The sequence below is a fragment of the Platichthys flesus genome, chromosome 10 (assembly GCF_949316205.1).
Source record: "Platichthys flesus chromosome 10, fPlaFle2.1, whole genome shotgun sequence".
Taxonomy (NCBI): domain Eukaryota; kingdom Metazoa; phylum Chordata; class Actinopteri; order Pleuronectiformes; family Pleuronectidae; genus Platichthys; species Platichthys flesus.
The window spans coordinates 11,638,069-11,654,486 of record NC_084954.1 but is presented as its reverse complement, the minus strand read 5'-3'; the positions used below and the strand labels follow the sequence as shown (position 1 = coordinate 11,654,486).

Below are 16,418 nucleotides of genomic sequence, written 5' to 3'. Positions count from 1 at the left end.
CACTGAGAGCGCTCACTTACTTTTCCATCTGAAGAGGTGCCTGCCACCTGCCCGGTTGCGATGGTGATTTTGTCGGGGTGGACGGCCAGGCTGGCGCCGATAAAGTCGTGAGAAAAACAGACATGAAAACGTTTAAAGGCCTTTTTCGACATCAAAAGGATGATTTGAATAAAGATGAGCGGCGTGTTGGTGGAACTTGAAAGCGGCGCTCAGTGAGTGAGCTGGTTAAAGCTGTGAATATGATATTCACTTGTGCATTCAACCCGGAGTCTGCGAGCGGGGAAATGAAACACTTTAAGATAAATTCAGCCTCTTTCGGATACGACGTGTAGAGCTCTAGCACTCTGTCTTTAAACGAGTGGGAATCTGTCTGCAGTTTGTCTTTTGATCTGTGATCAGCAGATTTATAACTTCAATTTAAATTAACCTCAGAGTTGAATGACAAGCGAGACTGGTACATTCCTCATTGTAGACATTCAGCAGGAGAAAACAGGAGAGGTCTCTTCATCAAACGTTGGGGGGGGAATTTGTGGAACTAAGCGAATAGAAATAAAACAAATTGTAATTAGCTTTTGGTTTGGTTGGAATGATTTACAAAGCTATTTTTGCTGAATACATGTGTGAAGGATTGTGACAATTAAGTTTACACTGTTAATATTGTTCATTTTTAGTGTACAGTTTGATGAGGACTTAATAAAAAATAAAAAAGTGGTCTCCTGCAACTATTCACACTGCCACGTTATGGGGACTTGTCTTCCTTATGGGGACAAAAAGCAAATCCACAAAACTTAAGTAATTTTAATTTTATGGGGAAAACATGTTTTAAGGTTAAGTCTAGGTTTAAGCTTAGATAAGGGTTAGGTTAGAGTAAGGGGGAGGGTCAGGACTTTAGTTGCTATCGTTAAGGTTAGGGTAATGGGCTAGGGAATGGATTATGTCAATGAGCAGTTTGTAGAAACAGCGTCTCTTACCATTTGATGTCGTCTGTGTGTCCGGTGTAGTGTCTCTGCAGCTGCTCGTCCACATTGAACAGGACGACCACTGAGGCAATGAAATAAACCGTTTCCCCAGTGGGCAGCAAGTAAAGGTTGGAGCGACAGTCTCTACCGCGGTAACCGTAGCTGGATATTACCAAGGTCAAGAAATAAAACTTGAAGGAATAAAGGTAGATATATATCAAAATAACCTTGAAATATATACTATAAAATATCACCTTGAGCTTTATAAACTGTGAAACACATCTTTTCATGACAATCAAGAAAAAGAAATGTCAGATCCAATCAGGAAAATAAGTGTTAGTTCCATAATTGTAACTAATTATTTATTTGTAATTAATAATCCATCAAGATTCAACACACACAGAGAAGGGAGCCCACATTCCTATTTCTGTTCTCAGATTTAATTTAGGTTATTTACAGCTTTTCTCCCTTTGGATTTCTGCTCGATCGAACAACAAACTACATTCATTTTGATCCCCAACAACAAATGAAAGGAAGAGAGAAACAACCACGTGTGAAACCAAATAAAATTAAAACAGCACAAGAGGAGCTGCTGACTGTTCACCCAGGTTATTGCTGACTGCAGGCTGCAGCAGAGATATGAGGCTCTGACTGTGGCAGCGTCGACTGTGAAAAACAAATATCTGAAATGTCACAGATGCAGGTTCCTCTCTTCACCATATCACAGGCCAGGCTGGATTCTACTTCTGCAGAAGACTACGGTTCCATACTTTACCCTTTACGGGTATAAATGAGGGTTACAGAGCCCATTAGATCCCAAATGGTGACATTTGATATTATGCACAAATTCTGTGTATTAACTTGTTCGCACACAATAAATAAAAAAAAAATTTAAATGCTCTAACGACAAATGGAGAGAACTCAGCAAATCAAGTATTATGTTATCCTTGGAAACGTCATATAATGAAATTCTTGTTGGTCTTAAAAGCTATAAAAGCAAATCACCCCTGTGGTTTTCAAAGCATTCGCCAATTATGCATTTAGTATGCAGTTATTAACTTGTTCCCACAAGGTAATCACTATGTGCAGAGTAGATCTTTGTGATGTGCGAATGAGTTATCATCTTATGCCAACTACATTAAAATCATCTGTCAGGACTCCTTCATATTTGAACCTCCAGCAAAAATAATATTAAATTAAATTAAAATCACGGTATCACACAGGCTTTCTATGAACACACTGCAGTAGAAGGATACACCCAGTCCAGTTTGAGTTTGTTGCTGGGCAGCTCGGCTCGGGCCTCCAGGCAGTAGCTGTCCACTTGGTCTTTGGGCATGTGCATGGTGATGGGACGACCCTTCAAAAACATTTTCACATAACCTTCCTCTAGAGAGAGCAAAACAAGTGGTCAGTGAGATTATGCACAAGTAGAAAATACATATAACTGGTGGAAATATGTGAGTTTTTATGGAGTCATATTTGAAATGGACAAGAAGCTCAGACACACTTACACCGAAGTGTATGCAGTGTTGTATTATGAAGTGAATATAGGGGTGATGATGTTGAGGATAATGGAATGAAATGATAGTACGTGTTGGGTTTTTTCACTATGATAAAGACTCAATTAAAGACAACAAAAGACAGAATTTGCACAAACAAATCAGCTTTTTCACTGACTTTATTAGTCGTTTCAAAACACATGACAACAAAGAGCGCAAAATGAAACTGCAAACACTTCCACATTAAACAGTTCCACACCTCATGAATATTCAGCTCACAGCAGAGGTTAACCAACAGAAATGCGGACACAAGCAGGGCAAAGGAAATGTTGTGAAAAAAAACAAAAACAAGTCCAAGCTTAGAAAAGAGGGATGATGAGAAATCCTCATAAATTTGAAACATGTTAATACTGAAAATAAATCGTGCTGAAGGGAACCAAAACAAACTAAATGAACCATTTCTTTTATTATGTTTTTCCCCAAAACTCGTTAGAAGAAGAATATTATAGTTTTACTTGCTAATTTATAAGGTGATGCTACAAACCCTGTGATCTGTCCGAAACGTCCTTGGTGTGAAAGAACATGTTACAATAAACCTCCTGATTTGAATTGTACAGATATAAAATAAAATCTACTTTTCACCATGAATCTGAACTGTATTATTATATGTTGCTCACTGACTAGTAACAAATCTGAAAGTACTGACTAGGAGATTTAACGGGGCTTCGGTAGCTGGGTGTATCGAGAGGAGAGTACGATGACAAACTCCCCGACTTCCTCAGATGGAGGTTCAAATTCGGGGTCTTTCTGATCGGTGGCGGCCTGCAGGCGCCGCCCCTTCTGGCCACGCCGGCCCGGGTGCTTACTGAGGTTTGTTGGGGGCTGGCAGACGGACGGGCCGTTACAGCCGAAGCTGCAGAGCTGCCACCGGTCCCCGTCTGCTTGGCAGAGCGGCTGAGGTCAATCTGTACTGTGACTATAATGCAGATGGGCAGAAGAGCAGATTAAGGAGAGGGGTATTGAAAGGTTGTCAGGGCCGGTTGGGTGGACGGGAACAAGAAGCAGGGCGTAGGGTCCAGAAATTTAAAGGTTGGAGGAGGTTGGTGGAATACGTTGGACACATGTAATGGCTGTTCTTTGTGTCATATATAGTCATTGAGATACTTGCAGAGACACAAACTATTAAAAGGAAACTATGGGAAGTGACTTCTATTATCAACTAACAGAATATTATATTATCATCAGACAGTTTTTCACAGCGATCTTATTATGAAGTCTTATTTATATTATTTTCACTGGTTAAATTAAGCAAATTTCCAACTTCCCCTTTTATTAACACCAAAGTGTGATCCTGGAAATTATTAGGAATTTAAAGACATTAAAAACTGAACAACTGAATTTTTTTTACCACATAAAACAATGCGAGAAATTGATGGGAGAAAGTCTCTTGGGTTTACGAGGGAATATGATTAATTCTAAGGGGTAACCTGCCAAAAATGTTGGGAGCCACTGGCCTTACTGATTTAAAAAATTGGTTGTTTCAAGAGTTAATTAACCGAAAGAGTGAATTTATCCCGTTACACGACTCGGTAAACAGCAATATTCTGTGAAGGAAGTAGCCTGGCTTATTTTTTTTATTCTTGGCAGCTTTGTAAACATTTTACTGAAGGGAACTACACACAAACAGTTGACGCTTGGGGCAGCGTGAGAGAACTATAAGCAGTGAAATCAAACAGACTTAGGGAGTGCCCCCCGAAAAAGAGAGACTGAATGTGTTTGTAATGCAAATGTTCCTTTTTCGGGGGGGCAGCTGCAAATCTACTTGCTCTGAAGCTGTGGCGAGGGTGCAGAGGATTTAAAGAGTTCTCAGAAGCACTCAGCACTCTTTGTGTTGTTACTGTGGTGACACAGACCAGACGCCTATGAGGGGAAAGTGAGGCTGTGAGCGAACACACACACACGTCTGGTGAGGCAGCAGCTTCTTCCCCAAGTGGGGAGACACTCAAGTGAACACTGCAAACACTGCAATCGCACTCTGACGCAGCGTTCAGTGCAGGTTAGGCCGCGTGGGGAGGATAACTGTCGCACACACACACACAAACACACACACACACACACACACTTTGTCAGCCCACTCCTGCCCCTGTCTGGACAGCTCTCTGATCAATGCACTGAACGAAAAAAACTTAAGATATGAATTGAGGTTTCAAAAGAGAAGTCCAGATTTAATGAAAAGCCAAAAAAATATCATCTGCATCGTCCAGAGAGCCGTGGAGGCCGGGGGGGCATTATAAGGGAGGGGGGGGAAGGGGACAGCCTACCTTTGCAGTGGGTCACACGTCGCATCCCTTGTCACAGAGAGAAACACACAAGCACCAGGTGAGGGGCAGACACGGCTTCCTCACTTCCTGGCCTGTCCTAACAGGAGTGCACCTGTTTCCTGGTGTAAATGAACAGCAGCTACTGTCCACACCGCTCCTAATGAATCAAAGCTCATTTCCTGAGCAATGGTGTCCCACCCTTGATCTTAGGGAGTGAGTAAATTACTACATCCGTCTGCCCAGGGCCTGCTTTAGCTTTCCTTTTTTAAATCCCTTCACAAAGAAAAAAAAACTCACTTCCGACATAAAATTTTACTCCATCAAATGAATCCCTTTGATTGTAATCTCTAATCATAATAATAGAAGAAGTTAGAGTTGCAATTATCATAATTTGATTTGTTAATATTAATTAACTGTCACCAAGAGGTAGTTAATGTTATAATAATTATCCCTGTAGCATGTTTCCTACTAATAGGCAGCCTCCTAACACAGATGGCGGCAGACTTTGAGATGTTTAAAGAGGAATAGCAGATAAAAACTAACACAGTTTGAAAATGTACAAAGAACATGCATGACTTCATTTAAATTTCATCCTATCATCGTATTTGCAAGATTTGGACCTCAAATGAAAAATAAAGACACTAAAGCACCACCACTGTGTGTCTAAGTCTGTACACAGTCTAGATGAAGTTTGTTGGGGGCGTGCAGCCTAAACTGAAAAGATCTGGAACCAGGTGTGTAAACCAAATGAGGAACAGCAGTTCAATTTATTCAAAAATCAATAGCACCCAGGAGATGGAAATTCTGATCAATACTAATCTCATTTCACATTCTGTGCCTCTGTCTGGTTAGCATGCGTTTTTCCTGCTTTTTGTTTAGAGATAGAACTGTGTAGGAGTTGGTTTTCTTATCTGTTGCATGGAAACATTATTAACTCACAATTAATGTGCGGGGCAGGCTCTGCTCTTAGTTCTTTCCTTTGTTTGTCTCCATACAAACTGACTGGTGAATATTTATCTTTAAGGTTGGAAAAATGTATCTTTATAAAAAATATGAAAAAGTGATATACATTATCTCAAGGCACTTTACCTTGTCAGGTCGAGACCTTGACAAAAGAGAAAGCCAACAGTTCCATGCAATGAGCAAGCAATTTGCTAACTGTGGAGAAAAACAACCTCCTTCATTTCATTTAATTCCCTTGTGCACGTGGCGCCAGAGTCTGTGAAGTATTGATTGGGGAGTGGCTCCTCAAATAATCACATGTCACTCTCAGCTGTCAGTTAAGACGTTTCCCCCGTTAAGCATCAAATAACAAATTAAAACCAAACTTGCTCGAGAGGTGGACACTGGAACATACATCAGTGTGATAAGAATGACAGAAACCCTCTTGGAGAAACAATTACTTGATGTATACATTGACTTCTTGATTAAGTACATGTCCCATCCACTAACACAGAGGACGGGGGTATGATACTGCAGCGAGCCATCAGGGGGCGATCTAGACACTTTTGCGTCACTGTGAGTCGTCCATCTTCATATAAAGTCTGTGGTTCACATTGAAAATATCGATCAATCAGCTGGCGAGGTGTCATAGCAAACTTCTGAGCAGTTAGCTAACGTAGCTAATCCAATGTTCTTCTCAGTTTTTACACAAAAGAGGAGACGAGTGCAACGTTTTTATGACCCATAGTCAGAATAATGAGAAAAAAGGAACAAGTCCATAATTGAATTTAAATAGTGCAACAAAAAAAGAGAAAATGTGGACCAATGTGGACACTGGGAAGTGAAGATGAGTCATGGATGAGGTGGAATGGTTACTTGTTAATGGATGGATCATGGAAAAGATGAATACATAGATATTTGAGTTGGTCTCAGTTGTTCTCTGTGCAGACAACAGTTCAAATGACTGACTTCAGCCATCATTTGATAAACTGCATTTCCCCTTCACACTTTAATCTGATTTGGGAACTTTCATTAGGTTAATAAATAGTCTGCAAATGTCCTTAAAAACGCATTGACCTCTGACTGACACAGGGAACCACTGAGCAGCTGTCAGGGGGGGCTCTCAGTGGGTGGTATCATAGCATGTGACAATCATGACTATCAGGCTACAGAGCCCTAAAAAGCCTCTGGTTCTTACCTGCGTTAAACACCGGATCCCTCTGTTTGCTGCAAAGTAAATGAGAAAACACACAGCTGTCAATCAGCGTCCCACTCAGGAGAAACCACATCTGCTGTATGTCGTTGATTTATCTGCTATTTATGTGTCAAACTAGAAAAATCCAATTAAAACACAGACCACTATCTTGCTTGAACAGAAAATGTCAGTGATGGGTTTGTTCGTGGCTCTCAAATGAAAGACAACATGGCCATCAATATGTCCGTGGTACCTGTCGCTTTTTTTGCCGCTGGAGTTGCTGCCGGTGGATCCGGCGCGAGTTCGGTTGCCCTTGGAGTCGCCCGAATCTTTACGCGTGAGAGTGCCCATGTGTTCGTTTGAGTTGGCTCTCCTCACAGTGCTGCGGTGGGGAGAGCGAGGGAAGATGGGCAGAGGCAAATAAAGACAGAGAGGAGGAGAAGGGGAGAAAGAACAAGAAATAGGTTATGAATCTTCCTGATGCTGCTTTTTTTTTAAACACCCTCTGGTAAAGTTGTCATTGCAGTAACTGCTTCTGAGAGCACACACGGGGTGGGGGGTGGGGGGTATTTATTTGACCATTCAACTAAAAAGCGTCGTGAAATATTACCTGACACTTTTCAGAAAACTGTGTGACTCAGAGCAGTATGTGGATATATCTGTTTACTCCACAGTGCTGATTATAACTACAGCTCGAGTACAGACCTGTGCAGGTTTGCATATTGGCAGTGCAGACAGTCTGCCTATTTACAACAATGAAAAGGCTCCATCAGCAGTCCAATGGCCAGTAGGCACAGTCACCTAATCCTCCCTAGGGGAGAGAGAAGTCTATTCAAATCGTAAAACTGGCCAGTGGCCGTTATCCCTTCTGGAGACTGAGAGCCTGAATTTGTTTGTTCACTAAAGAGCAGAACAGAATAAAAAGAGAGAGACTGTTGTTTGCTGCGTTATCCCAGGAGGAATCACAGTAATTGGGCCATAGGGTATTGGGAGAACGCTGCTGTGTTTGTACTCCAACACTGATGGGATTGAGTGTAATCTGCAATTTAGACTAATCGCAAATACAGACAGTAAACAACACAACACGCTGCTGCAAAGATCGATGAGTCAAAGGACATGGAGCGAGCGTAACAGATGAGCTAAATAGTGAAAGAAATAAATAGTGATAGTTAACAGCTGTAACTTGACACTCTCACCTGAGAGGCAGATATAGAATTCTGGTAGATCCAGACAAAGAGGACAAACTGGACAGACTGGAAGGACATCACACAGTAGACGGACAGGACATAAGGATATAACATCATAGAGGAGAGGACATGTTATCAGAGAGCCATCCAGTGGAGAGGGACAATACAAGAGGGCAGACATGGAGAACAGAAAAGACGACACAACACGTAGAGATAAACAGCTGATGACAAGTTATAATTCAGTTGAGTTAAAATCCCCAATCTCATGCACATTTAAATGAGCAATTATATACATATATTTAAATTGAAACATCTCTTCGGGAAATAGATAATAATAACAATAATATAGCACTTATTGACCTTTACACTAATTTACAGTAGAGGCAACAACAACCCATTCACGCACAAATTCATACAGCGTTTCTGTACACACTGCTTTTTCTATCACACACATTCATCCACTGTCTGTACAGCCATCAATGGACACTATAGAATGGAGACTGGACTGAAACCAACAAACTTCTGGTTAGTGGACGACCCTCTCTACCTTCTACCACAGCCGCCCTTGGGCGTGGTTCAAATATTTTGTTGAATGTTAGAGAGACTTGAGGTCCATGACCTTGGTAGTACTTCTACTTTATGAGGAGTCAGATGCCCTTAAAGACACAAACCAACTCAAGGGACAGCGAGGAAATAGACCAGATCCAAACATTTCCTAATTTGATACTGTTCTGCTTGAGGTTTGAGGTTCGTTTCCATTAACTGTTTACATTTCAAGGTGCAGAGACCTTTCTTTACTGCCCTCAGAAGCAGAAACTCAAGTACACACAGTAAAAGACAAGGAAACAACTTCTGAGGGGAGTGAACATCTGTTTGGACTGGAGCTGGTCCCTGCTGCCTGCTGAGCTTCATCTGATCATGGTAATGACATCCAGAGATGGGAAAAGGCTATTGCTCCCCTGACAGACTAGATTGATAACCTTTGCCCCATAAGCATGTATGAACACACACACACACACACACACACACACACACACACACACACAGTAGAGAAGATAACAATTCTGTTCCTCTGATTATCAGCACATTTTTATGTAATTTTGGCTTTGTCTGATAAAAAGGCAGAAATGTGATGATTTATGGCTGGAACAGTCGGTCATGACACAGACACAATGAAAGAATGCCAGGGGTGAAATATGCAATAATCAACAGGAGCCTTCAGCCGCCATATCAATATATATAAATATTTATCAGGGCTGGACAAGTTTACAAATATGCTGTAGCCCAAATCATTTCCCTTAGAAAGGGTTCAGTTCCAGTTTCCTCACCTCTTGTTGGCCGGTGTGCTGGTGTCCTTCCTGGATCCAGGTCCAGATGGGGAGGGCAGAGTGCCGCTGCCTTTCTTTGGTAGGACGGTGCCGTTGTTTACTGTGGGCCGTAACGGCAGGGTGGCAATCATTGGCCTGGCTGGAAGAAAGAACAGCAGAGGAGCATATTCCGTCAAAACACTGGACTATAGGGTCCATCAGCGAGGCTGCTTTTAATGGTGTTTGCTATAATCTATAATCTATATTATTTTATTTAGATACACTACGGTATACCAGGAGGGTAGGTGGAGTACAAAGAACTCCGAGCATGCATTGGAAATAACAGGTTTATACTTGTGTCCTCAACATTACATGTAGTATTGTGTTTGACATTTTGTTCTATATTTTCCTACACTATACTGTTTTTTTCAGACATTATAAGAAGGAGGTTCGGCCGGGAATATAACATATAAAGATGATTTGTTGTTGTGATATAAAGCACATTGAGGGAAAAAGAGTGTCAATTATGACCAACAAAAAAAATATTTTTAAGTTTAGCACAATAATCTCAATAATCAAGATTCTATTTGAATTCAAAACGATATCTGAAGAGTATTTTTTCTACCTTTAGCCATTAGGTGGCTTGAGATATAATAATTTCCTGTCCAGTTGAGCGTGATTACAATAACAGTCATAATTAAAAAACTGAAATTGCGCCTTAATAGTTTGTAATTGTTAGTGAGATATTAAGTGTACACATTATTGTCGAAGCCTTAACCACTACAGATATACAACACTCATTCTGCATGCTGTTCAGTAAGGGGTTCAAAGAGATAATATAACATATATAAACACATTAACTCGCTTTAGAGACTGTATTTCAGATCTTAAATGGATTTATTTAACATTTTAATTCAACCACACACACAGACACAGACACACACACACACACACACACACACACACACACACACACACACACACACACACACACACACCAGGGACATACGGCAGTCAGACAAGCCGGGAATAACAAATCCAAGCTGCAGCTTTGTCTGCAGTGATAAATATTTCATAGACAGTGTTTCATCCAGCAGGGACACACACAAGATCAGGCGCACACACACAAAAAAACACACACTCATGTGCATGCACTCAGGCCTACACACACATTCTGCTCCGTTATCTTCCTTGTAGTAATTACCCAGCAGGGGCCAACTGAGGTTGTAATTTTGTTAGCATGTTAAAGAAGATGAATGTGTGTGATGGTGTGTGCATGTGTTGAGCTTTCTGAAGCACATCATTGTGCTTCAGTGGAGTCGAGCGGGCTGCTAGTGGAGAACAATAAGGGAGAGCAGCTCTGCATCTAAATCATTATCCTCCAGCTCCCGGATCAAACTGAACCTCCACCCAGTCACCACTGAAGCAGCAGCTCACTCTGTTTGGGCCTAATCCCTCAAATGCACGTTTGTGGATGTAAAAACCCAAATGAGGTGCAGGCTTCATCTGCCTGTGGGGTGAAGTTACAATGTGTGCCAGACAGTCCTCAGCTGAAATCGACTCATGCTGTGTTGTTACACAATAAAAACGGAAACACAAAAAAATCTATAATGTAAAATGATGTATTGATGTGCTGCTTTGTAACATTTCTTACATCTGCTTCCTACACTATTCACAAAGAGATACCAGGTGGAGTGGGAACAGAAATAGAAGGAAGAACAGAGAGATATACACAGAGTACACAGAGTTGTAGATTAAGTGAATTTTACTAATGCAGAAACTAATGTAAGTAAAGCTTAATTTAATCCTATTAGTTCTGGTTTAAATCTACTTTCATAATAGTCCTTTGAATTCACATGTTTAATAACTTATTCCCACACTGTTGTGACAGTTCAGAATATTTTCACATGATTTCACAGACTCAAAGTCTAAAAGATCATGTTTAGTGTTTCCCTTTGGTAAAAATATAGTTTCTATCTACTGCTTGTGTTTACACTCAGATCACAGTGCGTTGACCTCAGGCGGTGCAGAACTGACAGTAACTGTTTGTTTCCTGTCTAAATACTAAACTATAAACAACACAATACTGTGCAGGCAGTGACTGAAATGTGTTTGCTCGTACGCACAACAGCAGGCCTGGTTAGTCAGACAGACCACACAGTCAGCCTACCTGGCTTCCCAGCATTGCTGTCTGCTGAGGGAGACTTTCTCATCAAAGCCGCGTCTATACACGTAACACACAACACATTTAACAACACGACAACACAGTTAAGAAGGAGGAGAGAGAGGAAAGTGAGAAAAGAAAGAGAGGATGTCTATCAAAAGTGGGTGAATAAGCCGGCGAGCGTGTGTTGCTCATCAAAAATGTAAAAAAGAACTAATACCAGAGGACCCATTGAAAATGTTTTGGATACTGACTCATTCAACAAGCACCTATGTCGTGTTTTACCTTTAGTGGGTCCCCTGCGTGACCCCATGGCCTGCTGCTCCTCAGAGTGGTTGAGCCTGCGGACCACGTCGGCCAGAGCCGACTTCAGCAGCTGGATCTCGTCCTCCTGCATCTGGACCCTCTGCTCCAGGGAGGCGATGCGGTCAGTCACCTCCATACTGCTGGCGGCTGACGCACTGTCATCTGAGGGAACACAGAGAGCTGGTGAGACGGTGGCCAGTTTATTAGGTACGCCTGGTACAGTGTATACCAACAGCCCTTAAATCGTATTGCTTAAGAGTTAATTACCTCGGACATGTTTATGCCCCTGTCTATGTTTGCTTGTTTCACAGCAGGATTTTTTTAAGGAATTACTCATCAGATTTCCCAAAGACTTGGAGGGGAGGTGCTACATGGGCCAAGAAAGAACCCATGCAATGTGGATCCATAAACAGGGGCAGATAAAACAATTTCCCCCACTTTTTTTCACCAATTTCACAGAGAATGATTAATGGATGCTGATGAAAAAAAAAGCATATTTAGTGAGCTGATAACGTAGAGTGCATGTAATTGTTAGGCAGAGGCATCATATATGAAAAGGAATAGTTCAACATTTTAGAACATCTTATTATTTCCTTTCATGAAAGTTCGATGAGAAAACGAACTGTAAAGAATCTGTTTTACTTCAGGTCAGAAAAGGCTGAATCTGAGAATTCAAAGAGAAAATGAGAAAAAAGAGAAAAGGCAGGACACGGGCGAACCCCATTCAAAACCCAATCTCCCTTTCATCCTATCACACGTTCAGTCTCTTGGATTCAAAGAGCTGACGTCGCAAACCCTTCCGTCATGAGCCTGTTATTAATGTCAGCTCTTTGAGTTTAAACTAACTTGACACATTATTTTCACCTCTCCACCTGACATCCCGACAGAGGCCAAGCTCTGGTTACCAGGGTCTACTTCATTAATGATAAAACACACACACACAAACACTCACACACACACCCACACATGCAGGGTCCCCTCCATTAAGCTTTTGATGTCACAGCGATGTGATGAAATATTAATGTTAATCACTGCTGTGTTTTCCCTGCAGACTTGTAATAAAAGTCTGATGCATTATGCATTAGAGAGCAGGCATCTGGTGATTAGGCAGATCTGCTGTGTGCGTACCTCCTGTGAATCTGCTTTAAACCCCGACTGCCTGAAACATTATTGAAAACGCAGGAAACCCTTGACTTTGGTAAATAACATTCTCAAACAATCAAGTGCGACAGCAACGCAAATATTCAGAATTCCGACAACACGGTGAAAGCAAAGTGGTGTGATGAAGGTCTGAGTCTCCTAGGTAGATAAAAGCTGCTCAGGGATTCAGGACGTCCCTGAACAGAGTTATATTTTGCCTGTAGATAAATAAATCCCTCATGTTTGTTGTATTTTTATTGGCAGAAAATTTTATGTAGTCCATACATTCATTCCTGCCATAAAAAACTCAATAAACATAATTTCCCCCTCTGAAATTCTAAAAATAAAAAAAAACTCAAAGTAAGTAAGAGTTCATTCCAGTATTAAGTCCAGTGAAGACATTTTCATTGCCGGAAAAAGTAATTTCACAGACTTGTTTATGACAAATTCAATTAGTGAGTACAATCTGTTAGCTGTCAGCTGATTATGAATTGTTTGAGTCAGAGGGCACCTCCATGAGATCCGATGGTGCATTAAGCAGATGGGACGCTTAAATGTCGACACAGAAAATGGTAAATCTGAGCAGATTCTAAATGTCTGAATCAAACAATTAGAGCTCACACACACACACACACACACACAAACACATCCTCCAGTGCCGTCTTGTATTTAGCTTCAGTCAGTCCCAGTCATTACTGCTGTCTTGTGATTAACTCTCACGGTGACAAAGCTAACACACTGACTATTAGCAGGATGACACAGTCGATTTTTCTGATTTGACGCAGGATGACATCATTTGTCTGTACTTTCCCAAACTGTTACCACGGTTTGAAAATAAATCCATTGTTGTGTGATGTGACGACAACAAAGTAAAGATTTAGGTGTCAGCACAAACTTGAATTTTGGTCATTAATCACACCTCCACCTTGTTAGGGAATTGGAGAAGGATTAAACCATATACTGTATATAAAGATGGACGACCTGATAGCTCACCCAAAGTGATGCCAAATCATATTGATCGCCAGCTGGCTACGGGTGAGTTGGTAAACCTTGTCTCCTCCATGTTAGTGGATGGGACATGAGCCAAACTAAAAAGTCAAAGTATATGTCAATACAGGGAAAATCTTATCACAATGATGTTTGTTCACGTGTAATTGATAATATAAAAGGAGGTTCAAAATCGTGGTTGGCAGCTAAGACTGACTCGCGAATGGTCGAGAGCGTGTATCGGCGGGATCTTGATACCGTGGCTCCACACCACTACTGCACTCCAAATGATGTCAATATGTTTACTTCGGTTTGTACAATGGAAAAACGTTGTTCATCTTCATATACAGTCTATGGTATAGATGTACAAAAATATCAAAGTGACTGGTGACATGAATGCATTAAAAGTGAGAGGATAACTCAAGTTATTACAACCTCGAGAGGGAAATTTCGGCTAGAGCCACAAATGTCAACATGCTGGTGGGACTAAAACTCACAGGAGCAACTAATTCATTATCCTCCATCCTCTGAGGACCATGATTTTCCAAAAAACTGCAGGAAAATCAGTCCAATACAGGCTCAGATATTTAAATTGACCAACACTGCCGTCCTGAACCGTCCAACTGTGCCAGGGTGACTAAAAAGCATCAGCGGAGCAGAATTGGATGTCAAGGTTGACAAGGTGTGACAGGCTGTATTGATATGATAGCAATACATCTGTCGCCCTTCATATTTGCACCCTCTAATATTCTCATCTGTCCACTAAATGAGAATCCCATAATGAAACCACACATGGAGTCAAATTAAATCTGCAGGTGTTCAGTCTGATACATGATACAACCAGCACCGTATCACAAAGCACAATGAGAAATGTGTCTGCCTCAGTGTATATGCTCATACATTCACTTACAGACTTATTACTACAGAAAGGAAATGATTTCTTTTTTCATAACACACAGTGCCAATCTTACTGCTTCATCCTAAAAAAAAAAAAAACATTGACAAAAAATATTCCAGAGATAAACCTGGATCTTAATAACTCTCTGCTCACCTGACATGCTTTCTTTGAAGGAGCCCTTGTTCATATTCACATGTGAATGTGTGTCACAGAGTTGATATCCACAGATAAAGCTTCTATTATCTGCTCAGCATCTGTTGTGGGTCTGCTCCCAACACTGACACTATGGCAGCGTGATACCATCAGTCGCTGGAAAACAATGACTGGCTGTCACGGACGTGGTACTCCGGCTCTGGGCTAACATCCTCCCTCCATCACCCCGCTCCCCAGTTAAAACCCTATGGGGGGGTGGGAGTGGCGTGTCGACGCCCAATGACCAGAATCAGAAAAGGCCAGCGCCAGTTAAGGCTGGTGATTTTATATAGAACATGTGTGTTGATGGTGTGACTCTCGTCTCCAGCTGAGTCAGTTTGGATTTGGCTAAATTTGGCCCTGATGTGACTGCACCACTGTGGGCTCAGGTCACAGGATTTCTGTTGAGAGGGGCAGTTATCAGTGAGCTGTCAATCTTACTCTGACAGCAAATCAATCACCACATGTTTCCCCCCCCACCCTGTCTCTCTTTTATCCCCTACAAAATCAGATCATTACCCCCACCAACATACATCCCCCTGCTCCGGCGTGGATTTTCTCTTGACAGCCGGCTTTTTCACTCCCTTTTTGTCAGACTCCTTCCAGCGGCAGCCCGACTTCTTTTTCTGTCTCTGTTTCATTGTCTAGTCAATATGTGGCTGGGTCACCAAATTCTTGACGGATCCGAGCCCATCTATCTGCTCAGACTAATGTGTTGTGACACTCTGCTTCCCTATTACCTCCCTCTGCAGGGCGGTGTCTTCCTGACAGGGCCACTCGCCTGCCCAAAGCTTGTCCATCACTTCCAACACAGAGATTTGAGGAAGGGAAAACAGCAAACAGACAATCTGGAGTAAATGTTCCCTGCTCTAAAACCACCACACCCATCATCAGCTGCCTTTGTCTCCATCTTAATTTTGAGTCATTTACTGAACTCACTGCCATCAATAATAAACACTGTGGGGTGGGCACATGCTCTGACCCATCTAATCGGCTGCAAAGATCAATACACCGAAGGATTAGAAAGACTGACATCGTTCTTGGGAAACACTTCTGAGGGAGCACTCTCGCATTTTAAGCGATGCAGCAGCCCGGTGCTGAGCTGAGCTGTGTGGCTTTTTAGCTGAGTCACTCCTTCGCTCTGTGTGCACTGCCACATTCACTGCAAGGATGCAAATATACACAGAGATAAAATAAATAAAGGAATCATTACATTAAAACTGATCAAATATCTCAATATGTGACACCCTATTTTCTTTTCTCTCTGTGGTGCAGGGAATCCAAACAATGAAGCTCGACCGGCTTGATGGAAAGTTCAGCT

The 16,418-nt window shown here is 41.7% G+C and overlaps 1 protein-coding gene across 6 annotated transcripts in view; it reads right to left on the bottom strand.

Annotated features, from left to right (window-relative positions):
* Positions 1-16,418, bottom strand: part of eml1 (EMAP like 1) — a 48,352-nt gene that overhangs the window by 8,092 nt on the left and 23,842 nt on the right. For 2 of the 6 annotated variants that reach the window (XM_062397186.1, XM_062397183.1), the window contains exons 2-11: positions 11,860-12,042; positions 11,581-11,634; positions 9,432-9,570; positions 8,113-8,169; positions 7,170-7,298; positions 6,920-6,948; positions 4,780-4,806; positions 2,216-2,345; positions 972-1,121; positions 21-90 (exon numbers count right to left, since the gene is read on the bottom strand). In XM_062397186.1, the coding sequence (XP_062253170.1) occupies positions 21-90; positions 972-1,121; positions 2,216-2,345; positions 4,780-4,806; positions 6,920-6,948; positions 7,170-7,298; positions 8,113-8,169; positions 9,432-9,570; positions 11,581-11,634; positions 11,860-12,042 (968 nt within the window). The remainder of the gene's footprint in view (positions 1-20; positions 91-971; positions 1,122-2,215; positions 2,346-4,779; positions 4,807-6,919; positions 6,949-7,169; positions 7,299-8,112; positions 8,170-9,431; positions 9,571-11,580; positions 11,635-11,859; positions 12,043-16,418) is intronic. The other 4 variants (XM_062397185.1, XM_062397188.1, XM_062397187.1 and 1 more) reach the window with 4 other exon arrangements.